Source organism: Heterocephalus glaber, unplaced genomic scaffold (genome assembly GCF_053883595.1).
Source record: "Heterocephalus glaber isolate CG9 unplaced genomic scaffold, H.glaber_assembly_v1.0 deba00001564, whole genome shotgun sequence".
Taxonomy (NCBI): domain Eukaryota; kingdom Metazoa; phylum Chordata; class Mammalia; order Rodentia; family Bathyergidae; genus Heterocephalus; species Heterocephalus glaber.
In genome coordinates, this window is record NW_028258351.1 from 3,107,117 (window position 1) to 3,124,260 (window position 17,144).

Here is a 17,144-nt window from a genome sequence, read left to right on the forward strand (position 1 = left end):
TTTGGGGCCTGTTTCATACTGATCAGAATTCATTCATTTCTTTAATTACTCTATTCTGATTGCCTTGATATTCTAAATCAACTCAAACTGTTTACCTTTCATAGTTATTTTGACTTGGGGAAGAGCCAGAATTTGTACAGTACCAGATCTGGTGAATAAAAGGGATGAGGACACATTTTTTTCTTTTCTCTTCTCTTCTCCTCCCCTCCTCTCCCCCCCCCCCCCCCCCTCAACTGGGTCTTGCTATGTAGCCCAGGCTGGCCTTGAACTGATGGTACTCCTCCTGCCTCAGACTCCTGAGTGCTGGGATAACAGTGCCACCATGCCTGGCTGAGTGCGAAATTTAATGTCTTTTGGAAGCTGCCTTTCTGTTAGATGGCCCTTGGCAGCAGCATTCACTGTATTTCTTATCACATGTTGTAAGGACACTCATGAAAGAGGGCTTCCAGAACTGCTTCAGAAAGTGGCAAGAACAATGGGCTAAGTGTGTTCTAAGTAAAGGGAAGCATTTTGAGAAGGATTAATGGCTATGTGTCTTTTACTGTAATGAATTTTTAATTTAAACATTCATACTGAAAGTGTGTGCATGCCTGTAATCCCAGAACTCAGGAGGCTGAGGCAGGAGGACTGCAATAAATTCAAAGGCTGTCTGAGCTACATAGCCAGTTCAAGGCTAACTTGAACTACAAAGCAAGATCCTGTTGGGGAGATTTAGCTCAGTAGCACTGCACCTGTCTTGCAAGCACAAGGTCCTGAGTTTGATCCCCCATACTGCAAAAAAAAAAAAAAAAAAAAATCCAGTCTCAGCCAAACAACCAATGACAAAAACCCAAACAACAACAAAATAGTCATTGCATTTTTTTCTTTACATATTTTGATCACACCTCATACTGCATTTCTAGAAAAAGATGGAAAAGTCGAAGAATATTCAGGAATGAATGGAATCAGCAGTTTCAGAGAATAGGGGAATGGTCCTATTTTCTTCTTATAATTCTATATTCTGTGTTTGTGTGTTTAACAAGATATATTTTTTTCAGTACCGGGGATCGAACTCGGGACCTTGCGCTTTCGAGGAAGGCACTGGAATCACTAAGCTAAATCCCCAGCCCAACAAGATATATTTGACTAGACTGAGTATGTAGCTCAGTGGTAGAGCACTTACCTAGCATTTGCAAGATTCTGGATTCCATCCCAGCAACACAAAAACAAACAAATAAGAAGTAAATAACAAGATAAATTGAATTAAAGAAAATATATTACTAAAAATAATTTCACTTCTTTTTTCTTGCTCTTAAATTCATATTCTATAATGACCTGAATCAGCTGATGAAAAAAATTCTGAAAAAGAAATTATGGCTAGCATCTGAATTTATTGAGTCCATATGCCAGCAAACATTTTCCTAATATTTAACTTAATCATTTGTTACTTTACCAAGTAGAAAAATTAGCTTTTAATGTTTGTAAAAGGATATTAGCTATCTTGTTTAGTCACTGAGTCAATTTTTAATACAGTACCCCAAATAGAATTATTTATTTTGTTATTAGTATTTTTCTCAGTAAATCTACTTCTATCAATGCATGTCTGCAGTACATGATGATTACATTCATTGTGGGGAGTTGGCCCGTGTACATGACACATCTTTTTACTTCTCCTTCCCCTTCCTCCCCTTCCCTGTTATTAGTACTGTATTTAGGGTGACACATTCACCTACTTTTTTTCCCACATACTCTATAAAGAGTCAAATAGTTCCACAACTTGTAGTGATCATTAACTGTGATGTGTCAACTTGACTGGATTAGGAAACATCCAGCAGATCAGTAGAGCACAGTTCTGGGTGTGTCCGTGAGTGGCTGGAATGCAGGCAGCAACCCGAGCATGGGTGACTCACCCTGTTAGGGGTGGCCTGGATCAGCAAGCTTGAGGCCTGGATGGAATTTTTTACAAAGGGAAAAAAGGAGGGCTTTATTCCATTTTTGGAGCACTCCAGTTCTGTGGATGTAAGCCTCCAGTTTACTCAGCCTTCCACCGCAGAGCCTCACCAGCCATTCCTCAGTGAGCTCTGGGCCTTCGTCCTTGGCCTGGCTCTGCATCCTCCATCCCTCTTGTTCTGTGGGTTCCAGATTCTTGGGCTGAGCAGCTACTGACCCTCTGGCTTGCCAGCACCCAGACGGCATTGTAGACTCTCCCATCTCTGCTCCTGTAAGTTTACCTAATAAATCCCCTTGCACAACTAAACATATATTTTTCCTCTAGAGAACTCTAACCAATAGAGTTATATTATGTAAGATGGCAGTCATCCTTTCTATTTTCTATCCTCAAACTATTTCAGATTGGAAATTTTTTCCTTTACAATCATTCACCCAGTCTATGCACTAGTGAATAGTTTCCTAACAGCACTCTTCCTATTGAGGAGTTTCATGCCTTTTTAATTTGTTTGTACATTGAATGAAATACTTCCCAAGAGGCAACCAATTTCCCCTAGCTTAGGTGGTTCTTTTGGAATTTCCCTCCATATCTAAAATAACACACAGCTATGGCTGGGAGTGTTGCATGCCTGTAATCCCACCACTCGGGAAGCTGAGGCAGGAGGATTGCTGTGAGTTCGAGGCCAGCCTGTGCTACATAGTGAATTCAAGGTTGGCCTGAACTATATAGGGAGACTCTGTCTCAAAAAACAAAACAAAACAAAACAAACCTCCAAAAACATACAAAGGACACATCTTAATGTTATGAACATGTACCAACTCTCCACAATGAATGTAATCATTATGTACTGCAAATATGTACTAATAAAAATTTGAAAAAAAAGATGTGGTTATAGTTTACTTTTGTCATCTCCTACCATGTAGGTTGAAAATAATTTTCTCTTAAAGGAATTTCCTGAGTCCATACAGTAACAAATATTTCCACAGCAGTGTTGCTATTGAGAAATTTGATGTCATTTTACAAAGAATTCTTATTATTCTCTGTCCTCAGTGTACTAAAATTTTACAGTGATGAGCCTTAGAGGAGGCCTATTTTCACCCATTTTGTTTGGCACCTGGTGGGCTCTTTTTGTTTGGATGTTCATATAGCTGTGTCTTTGGTTTGGAAAAATTCCCCTCAATTATTTTCTTTTTTTTCTCCTCCTTCTGTTTTTCTCTATTATCTTTTCTGGAGCTTGTAATACTTTAAAATATTTTTCTTCCTGGCCTACCCCACCTCATTTTCCCATCTTTTTATTATTTATTTATTTATTTTTGGTACCGGAAATCAAACTCAGGGCTTCGTGCTTGCCAGGTAGGCGTGGTGCCACTGAGCTAAATCCCTGGCCCTTCCTCAACTTTTTTTTTTTTTTTGATCCAAAAAATGTTTATTTCTCAACTTTTTTTTTTTTGTACCAGTGATTGAACTTGGGTCCTTGCTCTTGCGCAGCAGGTGGTGAAACCTCAGAGCTAAACCCCCGGCCTTTCCTCAACTTTTTAATTTAAGGTTTTCTTCAATGTTCTGAGGGATAGCCTCAACTTTGTATTTTTGTATTCCAAAATCACTACTGAGACTTTCGTTTCTGTTATCAATGCATGGGTGTGTGTGCTTGTGTGTGTGTGTGTGTGTGTGTGTGTGTGTCTAGGGCTAGAGATTGAACTCTGATACTCAAGCACTGAGCTACACCCTGGCTCCCATGAACATATTCTCAATTTCCAAGAGCTCTTTTGCTCTCTAATACAGTTCAAATGTTTCCTCTTCAAACTTTGCATCTACTCTTGTTTAATAGATGAAACATCTCTGAAGACATGAATAAGAGTTTGGTTTGGGTTTTTTCTCCCTTGACATACATGTTTCCTCCAAGTTGCTTTTCTTCCATTTGTGTTGACCACGGAACTTTCTATTAGATGCTTTCATCTGCCCTCTGGTGATGCTCGCGTTAACTTCGGAGCCCCAGGGTCCATACGTGGGTGGAGCTCGTTAACCGTGTCCTGCTCCACAGGGAAGCTTGGTGCAGCAGCTTCGCTGAGGAAGCCTTGAGGGCTCCTGCTTTAGCTCTATTGGGGAGTTTGGACTCCCAGGAAAGCCTCTTCTTCTGCTGAAAGGAACAAAACTGGTCGTCAGCATTTGGGGAGCTGAGGTGGGAAGAAGGCCGAGGGTGAGAGGGACGTCTCAGCGGGAATGTCAGGGAAAGTAGCAGTCGGTGTACCTGTTTTTCCTCTGGGAACCCTAGTGCTGAACCCTGTGTCTCCCATCCCAGAGACTATGTTTTACTTTCTCTGAAGAACAAATGTCTATTCCTCTGCTAGGATGGGGAAGCAGAGATGCCTGGCGGATGAGGGGAGCTGGGCACCAGGTAACCTAATATTCCCTAATCAAATTTGCAGTCTGCCCTTCTGTTTTCAGTCCCTCTTCCCACTCCCCGTCCCAAATTCCAGAGATATTGTGTACCGCCAATTCTTCAGTCTTTTATGGGTTCTGTGAAACAGATCAAATTGAGCCTCTATTTTCTCCATTGTTGGAATAAATTTGTGCTTTCCTAGGTCTATTAAAGTCAGTTAAAGCTCACTCACTCACATTCCAATTGCCAAAATTTTATTGTTGTCTTCATCCTTTTTTCTTTATTCTCATTGATTTATGTTTTATTTTAAAAATACCCTTATTGTTATAATGAAGTTTTGGCAAGGAGGGAAGTTTTTGGCAGAAAAATACTGTTGTTCAAGCCAGCATTTTTTATTAGAAGTCTGGAATACTTTAAATATTATTTTATAAAAAATTAATACAAAGCAGATGTTAAGTTGGCCAAGGTGGTGAATATTCTATTTCCTCTCTCTCTAGCTCACTGATGAAATCATTAAAAATTTGTTAACAGAGCCTGGCACAGTGGCACATTTCTGTAATCCCAACTACTCAGAAGGCTGAGGCAGGAGGATTACAGGTTTGTGGCCTGTGTAGGCAGTTTAGGGAGATGGTATCTCAACAAAAAAAACCCAAAACAAAAAAGGGCTGGATGTATCTCAGTGGTGGACAACTTGCTTAGTGTGTGTAAGACTCTGTGTGAAGTACTGGATTCATTCCCCAGTACCACGAGAGAGAAAAAAAGAGAGAACAGAAAAGATTTGTAACATAAAAAGTTGTTTTGCTTCTGGAAACTAATGAGGGACTCCTTTCACACCTCAGTCTTCAAGTCAAGTTGAATCAGATGAAAAATGAAAGTTTGATCTGGGCATAGTACCGTAAATTTGCAATCCCAGCCCTGGGATGCTGAGGCAGGAGGATCATGAGTTCAAGCCCACCCTGGACTATACAGTAAGACTCTGCCTCCAAAAAAAAATAAACACAACAAACACTATGAAGGTTTGGGGGAGAGGAACAACTATATCAACAGTTTCTTAAAGTTTGGGATTATCTCACTTTGTCCTTTGCTTAAGAGATTTTTACAAACTGCCTCTATTTGAAAAAATATAAACTGATAATATCTACATTTTAGGTTATTACAAGAGGAGCCAGTAATCTAAGCAGTCTCAGTAAACCTGATACTTAGACATCGAGGGGTATCTATATAAGTCCTACCTGTTCAATTGGACAAGTGTTTACTGAGCACCTGCTATGTGCTGGGTACTGTTCTAGATACTGCAGGCAGCACTGCACAAAACATAACAATCCCATCTACCTTGGAATTTACAGTCCAGAAGGAGGAGATGCAGTAACAATAAAAACAATAATTACAAATCTGTGTGATGTGTGAGAAGGTGATATGTGCTATTGGGGGGGGGAATGAAGCAGAGAAAGGAGAGGATTAGGAATAAGGGCTTGGAGGGCGGTTACAATGTTATTTAGGGTGTTCAGGAAAGGCCTCACTGAAAAAGTATCATTTAGTTAATCTGGGAGGAGAGTGCTCAAGGCACAGGGCTCAGAAGAGCAAGGTGACCACCGTGGCTGGAACAGAATGGAGAAGAGCAGTAGGAAGTCAGCTCAGAGAGGGCAGCTGGGGTGGGGATTTCAGATCATGTGGAGTCCTTTCAGTCACCTGATGGACTTTTGTGTTTACTTGGAGTGAAATGGGGAGGCCACTGCAATACGTGGAGCAGAGGAAAGACAAAGCTGAAAGCAGTGAGACCATTTGAAGAGGCAATTTCAGTCATCCTGATGAGAGACAATGGTGGCCTGAACCAAGGTGGTAAGAAGTACAGAATTAAGCCATGCGTGGTGGTGCACACCTGTGATCCCAGTACTCAGGAGGCTGAGCCAGGAGGATTGCCTTGAGTTCGAGGCCAGCCTGGGCTACACTCCACCACTGAGCTACACCCTCACCCCTCTGAGTTTTGAGGAAATACAAACCATCTATCGAGAGAGACTTTATTTTCCCCTTGAGGAAGTTCTGTAGCAAAATGAAAAATGAATTACAATAAAAACCTCAAAAGAGTCGAGGCATGATATATAAGAAACCATGGTGGGCAAAGAAATAGGCAACAATTACAGTTGTAGAAATAGCTGTCATAGTGATTTCGAAGTTTATGCAAATTTTCAGAAAAGAGCCTTAAAATAGAAGAGACATAGTAAGAAAAGTTAACAATCTTGAACTAACTCACAATACAAATGGAAGTGAAGTATAAGGCAAGGAAAAAATAAAATCTTGCTAAAGTATCCTCTGGAGCAAAATTATAGATTATTTTCCCCAATTCTGGAGATTGAACCCAGGGGAGCTCTATCATAGAGCTACACCCTCAGCCCTTTTTATTTGCTGAGGGTTCGAGGTCAACTGAGTTACATAGTGAGTTCTATGCCAGCTTGAACTACATAGTGAGACCCTGTCTCAGCAATTCTGCTTCAGCTGGGACTACAGGCATGTGCCATATCTAGCTGTGAAATTTAGCTCAGCATGTGAAATTTAGCAAGACTGTCTCAAATTTAAAAATAATTAGCAAATTCAGAAAAATAGCAGGATACAAAATTAGCACACAAAAATCAATAGTGTTCCCATATACCAAGAATGAAACTACTGAGAAAAAAATTAGGAAAATAATCCCATTCAATATAGCTTCAAAAAAATTTCAATACTTCAAAATTAACCTAACCAAGGAAGCAAAAGACTTCTATAACAAAAATTATAGTACTCTGAAAAAAGGAGATCAAAGAGAACGTTAGAAAATGGAAAGACATCCCCTGTTCCTGAATAGGCAGAAGCAATATTGTCAAAATGGCCATTTATTATCAAAATGAATATATAGGTTTAACATTATCCCAATCAAAATATCAACAGCATTCTCCACAGAACTAGAAAAAACTATCCTAAAATTTATATAGAACCAGAAGAGACCAGAATAGCAAAAGCAATCCTGGGCAACAAGAGCAAAGGGAAAGGCATTACAATCTCAGACTTCAAGTTATATTACAAAGCTACAGTAATGAAAATAATGTGATATTGGCACAAAAACACACACATAGATCAATGGAACAGAATAGAGGGTGTGGAGACGGTAGAGGCTGCGGCACATTCACCCATCTGATCTTGTAAAAGGGGCCAAAAACATATGCTGGAGAAAAAAATAGCTTGCTTAACAAATAGTGTTTGGAAAACTGGTTATTCACATGCAGAAGATTGAATCTAAACCTGTATCTCTCACACCATACTAAAATAAAATCAAAATAGTCAAAGACCTAGATATTAAAACAGAAACAATCTGCTCAGACACATAGAAAGCATTCTGTTGTTCTGAGCAATTTGTGGGTAACTGTATTAGTCACCTTTCCATTGCTAGGACAAAATACCTGACACCCACAATTTAAAGGAGGAGAGCTTTGTTTGGCTCATAATTTCAGCCCGTGGTTGGCTGGCTCAAGGTAGAAACATCATGGTGGAAGGCGACCAGAAGTAATTTCAAAGGTCACACACTCAGGACCCACTTCCGCCAAGCAGGCCCCACCTTCTAATGGCTCATTCTGCTACAAACTCTTGGTGGGTTAACCCACTGATGAGGCTGGTGCACTCACGATCCAATCCCTTCTTCAAGAATCTCTTATCCTGGTCAGGCTGGTGACTGAGATTAACCAGCACAGCTGCTCAAGGCAATTCAGAGATGCTGGTTACCCCAGATACTGAAGAGAGCCATTCTATCACTCCCATGTTGTACTGGGGGCCCTGTGACAATTCAAACTGCCCATCATCCTGGAGGACCTGTGATGGTTGAAGCACATCAGACAGCGATTCCCATTTCAGTTTCTTAGTGCTTTTCTGGATCCTTCCTATGAAAGTAGAATTTATGAACTCTGCCTCCTTAAATATTTTTTCCCTCCATTCTTACTCTAGGATCTATGTGGGGTGAAGGTGGTCGTGGTGAGGGAACAGGCATCTCCTCCATAATCAGATTCCTATACTTTCTAATCTGGGCATTCTTTCCTTTTCTCTTTTCCTTTCCAGGGAAATGGCTGGTCTACAGATGAGGAAGCTCTATTCATCAAGTCAGTGCCCAATCTACTCTGTTGTCTGTCCATATGAGCGCTTTCTTTTTCCCTTCAGAGCCTAGATTTTTAAAATGCAGAAACAAAGAAAAGGCTCCTTGTTTCTCTTCTCTGCGCCTCTCTCTTAAAACAAATGAGCAAAGAACCACACGAGCTCCTGCCTCCCTGGGTAGGGGGAAGGGCTGCAGATTAACCTCAGTTCACACTTCAAAACTGGCATCTTAGCACACACACAGCTGTAGAAATATTCTTCCACATATGTTTACTTGAGCATGGGAGGAAACATCTATAAATCAGGTGGGAATTTGCATGTTTTAAGGCATTAAAATGTTGCCTAAACATTTTTCTGACATGTGAGACTTTCTCTTTCAACTCTTTATATTTAGTATCCTTTTCTTATTGGACTAGCTTATCACTCTACTGTGAATGTTTTGTGAAATATAAAAATATTTTAATACCACTTCATTCCCATTAGGATGGCTATTACATTTTTATTTTAATGTGGGGGGATGACATATATATACATATGGATCTTTTTGTTTGTTCGTTTGTTGAGACACAGTCCTGCTTTGTAAGTCAATTCAGGCTGGCCCTGAACTCATTATGTAGCTCAGGTTGCCCTCACACTTGAAACAATCCTGCTTCAGCCTTCCAAGTGCTGGGATTAGAGGAGTATGCCACCAGCCTGGTGACTATTTTATTTTTATTTTTAAAATTAACTTTATTGGTACTCTTGATATACATTATGATCACATTCATAAGGAATTTGTACCTGTACATAATATATCTTGATTCTTTTTTTTCGTTACTCCCCTTATATTTTTAAAAATGGAAAAAAACAAACATTGGCCAGGAGGTAGAGAAACTGGAACTTTAGTGTGTTACTTGTGGGAATGTAAAATGGGGCAGATGCTATGGAAAATAGTTTGGCAGTTCCTCAAAAGTTAAACATAGAATTACCATATGGTCTAGCAATTCTACTTCTGGGTAGGCAAAGAGATAGGGATGCAAAGAGATACTGTACACTTATGTTCATAGCAATGTTGTTCACATTTGCCAAAAAGTAAGAACAACCCACACGTTCATCAACAGATGAACAGATAAACAAAATGTGGTATGTACATACAATGGAATATTATTAAGCCTTAAAAAGGAATGCAAGTCTGATACATGCTACAACATGGATGAACACTGAAATAAAAAATAAGCCAGACTATAAAGGACAAATGTTATATTTATTCCACAATATTAGTTACCTAGATCAGGCAAAGTTCAAGACAGTTGACAGGGCCTAGGGATGGACAGGAGAATGGAGAGTCACAGTTTTTGGGTTTTTTGTTGTTGCTGTTTTTGAGACAGGGTCTTGCTATGCAGTTCAGGCTGGCCTTGAACTATGTAACCCAGGCTGTCTGAACTCATGGTGATTCTCCTCCCTCAGCTTCCCAAGTGCTGGGATTATGAACCTGTGCTACCAACCCTGGCAGGGAGTTACTGTTTAGTAGGCACAGAATATTTTGAGGATGAAAATGTTTTGGAAATGGATAATGTTGATGGTTGCACAACACTGTGTACTTAATGCCAATGAACTGTACATTTAAGAGTGGTTTAAACAGGGGCTGGGAGTGTAGTTGAGTAGCTCAGTGGTAGAGCACTTGCCTAGCATGTATGAGGCCCTGGGTTTGATCCCCAGAACTGGAAAAAAAAAAAGGAAAATAAAATTTATGATATATATACCACAATTTTTTATCAAAGAAAAAATATTTTTCCCCTAAACATGTTTTTGAAATTTTGCAGCATGTGTAGGTAAGTGGGAATTGAACCAGCACCTTTGCACTGAACTACATCTCTATCTTCTAATGTTTTATTTTGAGACAGTTTTGCTAAGTTGCTAAATTGCACAGGCTAGGCTCAAATTTGTAATTCTCCTGCCTCAGCCTCCTCGAGTACTGGGACAGAAAGCACCCAGCTTGAAAGTTTGGGTTTTAAAGGAAGTAGATACTTTGCAATGCAGAAAACAATGTGGTTTATCTCTCTTAAAGTAAGAGAGACTTTTTTTTTTTTCAGAACTGAGGATTGAGCCCAGCGCCTTTGCACTAAGCTACATCCCCAGCCCTTCTAAATTTTTTGATTAGGGTCTAAGTTGCTAAGTTGCCCAGGCTGAGCTTGGTATTATGATCATCCTGCCTCAGCCTCCCAAAGTAGTGGGATTACAGGCCTGTGCCACAAGGCTTAACTATATCTTTTAAGTTAAAAAAACCCTGTATTATTTGAATTTTTTTTTTTTTGGTACTGGGGATCGAACTTGGGTCCTTGCGCTTGCGCAGCAGGCAGTGAAACCAATCATTTGAATATTTTAACTAGAATGCTTAGCAGGGGGTTGGAGGTATATGGGATCACTGAGGATAATTTACCTCATTTAGATGGCACAATAGTTATTATTAAATGATTACATCACATTGCCTAGAGTAACCTTGTTTCTATTTTCTATTGTTTTTAAAGTCATAATTTTTCATTATCATGAAGCACTGTAAATGTGATTTATGATTTTGTGTTATATATATATATATATTTTTTTTTTGTACTGGGGATCAAACTCGGGTTCTTGCGCTTGCGCAGCAGGCGGCAAAACCACTGCGCTAAATCCCCAGCCCTGTTATATATATTCTAATAAGAAGAATACTTCCCCCCAATTTTCACCAGGTGTGAGGAAAAGGTGAAAATGAAAATGAACCCACTTCTAATATTTTAAGTAAATGTGTTCCAGTGTTATTTTCCTGTGAACTTCATTGTGACTAAAAATATTTTGGGAACAGACCTATATTGGAACTGTAAACCAAGACATTATCTTACATGTAATATTCTGTGTAAATCTTATCACAACATTTCTTGCACTGAATTGTTGTTATTGGTTACCTGTTTATCCTTCCAAAAATCAGTCCTTAAGCCTTTATTCCATACACTGGATTGGCATGGACATTGCAAAATTATAAACCACTCTGTCCTTTTATACTAGTGACTTCAGATTGTCAGGTAAGTAGAATGTTCCAAATGGGCAGGGAAAGTTCCAGTTGGGGTTCCTCAAAATAAGGAGTAGTGAAAGATAGGCTATCATTTCCCACTGCTTTCTGGCCAAATGGGGTGGTGTATATGTTAATGAAGGTAACAGTGGTCAATGACAGTAGAAAGAACCTAGCAGGTGGCAGTCTTGATTAACAGGATGCGATGTCCAGCAAACGGTGAAAACAAGATGCACAGTAACTATGCACTTGGGGAGGAATCTCTTTTGAGCTTTCTGCAGATGGAGATGATCAGAGATGAAAATTAGGCTGGATTTCTTATTTGTATTGTTTCACCAGGTGACCAGATCTTGTTGACAAAGGCTTGCTTTGACTTTTGGTGGTTGCAGGTTCCATGGATCATTATCAAATTACCCGGTCATTTTGCATATGTGATACTCAGTGCAGCAGGTATGCCTGGAAGGCCCTATTTATGAGACATGTATTACTTATGTGGCTGCTAGTCTGTAGTTGATGGGAGTTGAATGCAGTATGTGGCGTTAGGCTTGAAGGGCTCTGAAAGACTTCACACTTAGGACAAAAATCATTGTCTCCATTTCTGTGGCTAGGTAGTTTTTTGTTGTTGTTCCTGTTATTGGGTTTGTGTGTACGTGTGTGTTTTCAATCCAAGGCCTTTACATTGAGGTACATCCCCCACCCCCACTCTACTTTTAAAATCTTTGAGACTGGGTCTTGCTAAAGTGTTAAATTGCCCAGACTGGGCTCAAAGTTGCAATCCTCCTGCTGCATCCTGGCAGGGAGCTGGAATTACAAGTGTGCAGCACCACAACCCGATCAGTTCATTCTTATACACAGTGTAACAGTCATTGTCAGAAAGTTAGGAAAAGTCCAGCACAGACCGTGAATTGTATCACTTTCATGAATGAACTCATATGTTTAGTAACACAGAGCCTTGAGAGGAAGAGTTTTATTATGGAATCTAAGGCGATGGGTTCCCAGGAACTTTAGGGAATTGACAGCAGTATTGCAGCTATGCACTGTGGCATAACAAACCATCTCTTTGTGGTTCTGGGGGTTGAGAATTCAGATAGAGCTTAGCAGGAATGCTTGTCTCAGCTCCATGACTCTTGGGCCCTCATCTGGGAAGACTCACAGTGACTCAAATGTTGGAATTTTCTAGAGGTTCTTTACACAAAACATCCGGTGGCTGGGCTGGGAATGGTTGATTAGAGTGCTCACATGTAGCCTTCCATATGGCTTAGGATTTCTCGGTGTATGGTGGCCTCAGGACAGTTTATTTTTTCATATGGTACCCTTATGGATCCAAGAGTGAGTCTTCCTGAGAACAAGGTAGACGCTGCATGACCTTTTCTGATTGGGCCTCAGCACTGTCGCTTCTGCTGCACTCCATTGGTCAACACAGTCACAATCCACTCAGATTCAAGGGGAAGTACTTAGACGCCACTTCTTAATGATGTTCTTTCAAATTGTACTTTATGATGTACAAATTGTACTTTAAAAGCTGTCACAATGGGTATCATAGCCTCTTAGGATTCCCAGGAATCTGTCTGGACCAGTTTCTTGTCTTAGATACCTCTGTATCCTACAAGACCTGCTGCCAAACTTGAGGCTACCAAAAGTCAAGGCTTAAAGGGAATTTGGTGAACTGCATAAGTAACCTTGTGACACAGAGAATCTTTGTCCACCACAATGTGTAGGTAGCCATGGCAGTTTGGCAGGCCTTTTCACTATTTTTTACAGCTGGGAATACAAAATTCTAGATCTTGTGGTTCCACCAGTCTTGGATTACTGTTATCTTCTTCTTTTTTTTTTTTTTTTGGTACTGTGGATGGAACTCGGGTCCTTGTGCTTGCACAGCAGGCGGCGAAACCACTGAGCTAAATCCCCAGCCCTACTGCTATCTTCTTTCTCTCTATTGGAGATCGAATTCAGAGCCTTCACACTGAGCTACATTCCCAGCCCCCTTCTTCTTCTTCTTTTTTTTTAAATTTTGAGACAGGGTCTTGCTAAGTTGCTAGGTTCCCCGGGCTGAGCTAGAACTTGTGATCCTCCTGCCTCAGACTCCAGGGTGTTGGAATTACAGGTGTGTACCACCATGGCTGACTCTTTTTTTTTTTTTCTTTTAGGGAAGGGTCTTGTTGTCTAGCTGGTCTTGAACTCTTGGACTCAAGTGATCCTCTGGCTTCAACCTCTGGAGTAGCTGGTAGTAGAGCACATGCCACCATGCCTGGCTTGTCATCTTCTTTCTGACACATCTTCTCCACCATCCCCAAAATGAAGTCCAAGGCCCTTAGCATCACATACAAGTCTCTTTTGGAATTGCCTTGACCACTTAGAACTCAGATTCTAGGGCCGGGGATTTAGGTCAGTGGTTCCGCCGCCTGCCTTGCAGGTGCAGGGTCCTGAGTTCGACCCCTGGTACCAAAAAAAAAAAAGAACTCAGATTCTATGCTATAGTACAAAATATAAGCAGCAGCAGAGCATAATTATTGGGGTTAAATCTCCACTTTAGTAGGCCTAATTAATTTCTTGGAATGCAAAAGAAGACTTTTCTTTCTTCAGTTGGGCATAGTCCACAACAAAAATGGCCTAGCTTCCAGTTTTCTATATTTGGCTAGTTTCTTTTTTTTTTTCCTAGCGGTACTGGGGACTGAATTTGGGGTTGCTCAACCACTAAGCTACAGCCCCACTTCTTTTATTTTGAGACAGTCTGGCTAAGTTGCCCTGCTGGCCTCATGCTTGAGATCCTCCTGCCCAGCCTCCTGAGCTGCTCCATCACAGCTGGCTCAGCCAGTTCTTGAGAACACAAGTGTGCAGTGGATTCTAATTCAGGAGCCAATGATCCCCTTTGACCCTTGACTTTCTGTACAGATGCCAGCCCAATGGTCTTGACTCCTTTTACCCTCACGATGAATTGTTTTCTCAGGGTCTTATCCTTTTTGATAGTTGGTCTGTCTCCTATTGGCCAAGGCCGCTGAGTCTATCTCATACATTTTAATAACTCACTCTCAAATTAGTGAAGAAGGGAGCAGTAATCCCTTTCTTTCATCTGGCCCCCGCTGTGTCTAGACATATTTTAAAATATTTTTTGTTTGTTTGTGATGCTGAAGATTGAACCTAGGGCTTTGAACAGGTTAGGCAAACACTACCACTGAGCTACATCCTCAGCCCCATCTTTAAATGTCTAATTCTGTGACTGGCATCTAAGATCATATATCAGTATGTGTGCCTGACACAATTTCACCTGTTTACAGCACCAGAATCCAGGTGTTGATTCTGCAAAAGTGTCTGAAAACATCTATATTTATTTTCAGGGGATTCATGGATCCTTGAAGTATGGGTGCTGGATAAAATATAGGTGCCTGATTAAAAATCTGAATTTCACTGGGCATAGTGGCACATGCCTAGAATTCCAGTACTTGGGAGACTGAGCCATGAGCATTGCATCAAGTTAAAGGCTAGCCTGAATTATATAACGAGACCTTGTCTCCAAAAACAAAACAAAAAATCTGAATTTCAGGTAAACCATGTATACTTTTTTTTTTTGGTACTGGGGATCATACCCATGGTTGCTCTACCATTGTGTTCAGGTGGTGGTGCACACCTGTAATCAATCTATCACTCTGAGCAATTTAGTAAGACCCTGTCTCAAAGTAAAAAAGAAAAAGATCTGGGGATGTACTCAGTAATAGAACACCCTGGGTTTGATCCCCAGTACTGAATAAATAAGTAAATAAAGTTATTTGTCTGAAATTAAAATGTAATTAGGCATTTGCATTTTTTCTTGCTAAAATAAGCAACCCCATCTTTAGGCCAACCACAACTTTTCTAGGTTTATGGATTGTAGAGTAAGAACAGGTGAAGACAAAGTGTATTTTTTTTAAAAGAGCTGCTCAAACAATTAACAATGAAATAACAGGGCAAAGGATAAACTGAAAGAATCCCTTCCCTTCCAATACCTTTAGGGCTAAATATCAGGATATTATTACTGTTGTCTTCAAGATTTACACTGTAATAGAGCGACTATGAGATTTACATGTCACGGACCATTATGGCTGTAATTTTTTTGTTAAATTCCTAGAACAGAAGGATGTTGCACCAAGTTCTTGAAATCAGACTTAGAAAATTAAATTACGTAACTAGCAGATGTTCAGACTGATGAAGGAAAGCGCTGAAGCAAGTACTGTACTTCCAATTGTTCCACAAGCAAGCTGGGACTCTAACCGTGGCAGAAAACTGAAATCTTCATTTCTATCGTTAAGCCCTCATGGAGTCACCATTTAGACTTTTTAATGTTACCCCTAATGTTACCCACAGTTAGCCTGTGACAGGCTAAGTCCCTAACAAATTTCTTCTTACAGCAGATTTTTTTCCTCTTTATTTTGTAAATTTTATTTGGCTTTTAAAAAATCAGGGTGAAAAAGTTGCAACAGTGCGAAGGACCATCGGGACCCCTAGTTCCTGGACTGCGGGTTCTCAACTCGGGTTGGTGGCCTCAGTCTAAGGAAGGAATCCTAGTGAATTCACTAATTCCCTGAATGCACATTTTTCAGCGTGTGAATAACTGTGCACTTTTGTGGGGGAAAGGATCCAAAGTTTTACCTGAAGCTCAAATGCCGTTAAGAAATCCCAACGCAGGACCTGCAGAAGGACTCGAGTGACTCAGAATGGAGGGCCAGACCCCTGTAATAACTGCACCCAAGTCCCGGGTTCCTTACAAAAGTACAAACCGAGTGGGAGAAATCGTGCCCCCTCTAACCAAGTTTTCCGCCTGCCGCATTCCTTCCTTCCAACGCGTTGGCGTGCGCTGACGTCATGACGCCGCACGCGCAGCCCCGCCCCTGCAGAGCTCGGTGCTGGGACGGAACCTGGGCTCCTCTCAAACCCGGAATGTGAGGGTTCGGCTTGGACGTGTGCTGCTCCCCATCCCCCTCTTGGCCCGGGCCTGAGTCCGCTGTCCCCCAGCTCGTCCCCGAAAAGCCAGGGCGGCCGTGCCCTCTGCCGTGGACCCGGGGGGCTGTCGCCGCCCCTCCGAATCCTCCGGGCCGTAGAGGAGTTCGCTACGGAGGGAGGCGGGGGCATTCGGGAGGCGGCGGAGGAGGAGGCTGAGGAGGAGGGAAGGAAGATGGCGGCCGTGGAGCTAGAGTGGATCCCAGAGACTCTCTACAACACCGCCATCTCCGCTGTCGTGGACAACTACATCCGCTCCCGCCGAGACATCCGCTCCTTGCCCGAGAACATCCAATTCGATGTTTACTACAAGGTACGGACCGGGGCCTGCTCGCCGCTCCCCTGCCGCAACCCCTGGGGCCGCACCCCCTTCCACGTCTGCGAACCCCGCGTTCGACCCCTCACCCCTCTTAGCAGGATCGCCTGCGAGATGTCTGGCGCGGGGACCTCGTTACCAGTACAGCACCACTAGATTGCCCCATCCGCTGTCTCCCAAGCTTTGGGGCCTGATAGTCTTCCTGATCAGCCTTGCTCCTTTTGGTGTTCCTTTCTGCAGTGGCCCCCTAGGCTAGGCCTTTTGCGTGGACTTCCTCTGTTTCATCCGTGTCCCACCGGGTGTTTCCCTTCTCTGTCTTTGGGATATTTTCTGCCCTCCCCTCTCAATGAAGTCTAAGCATCAGCTGGACTTTTTGCTCTCCTCCTCCCCCCACCCCTTCCTACTTTCTCAT

The 17,144-nt window shown here is 41.6% G+C and overlaps 1 protein-coding gene across 2 annotated transcripts in view; it reads left to right on the forward strand.

Annotated features, from left to right (window-relative positions):
* Window positions 1–16,296: 16,296 nt before the first annotated feature.
* Window positions 16,297–17,144, forward strand: part of Appbp2 (amyloid beta precursor protein binding protein 2) — a 60,644-nt gene continuing 59,796 nt past the window's right edge. The window contains exon 1 of one of the 2 annotated variants that reach the window (XM_004870387.4): window positions 16,297–16,729. In XM_004870387.4, the coding sequence (XP_004870444.1) occupies window positions 16,592–16,729 (138 nt within the window). In that variant the 5' untranslated portion in view covers window positions 16,297–16,591. The remainder of the gene's footprint in view (window positions 16,730–17,144) is intronic. The other variant, XM_021248668.2, reaches the window with a different exon arrangement.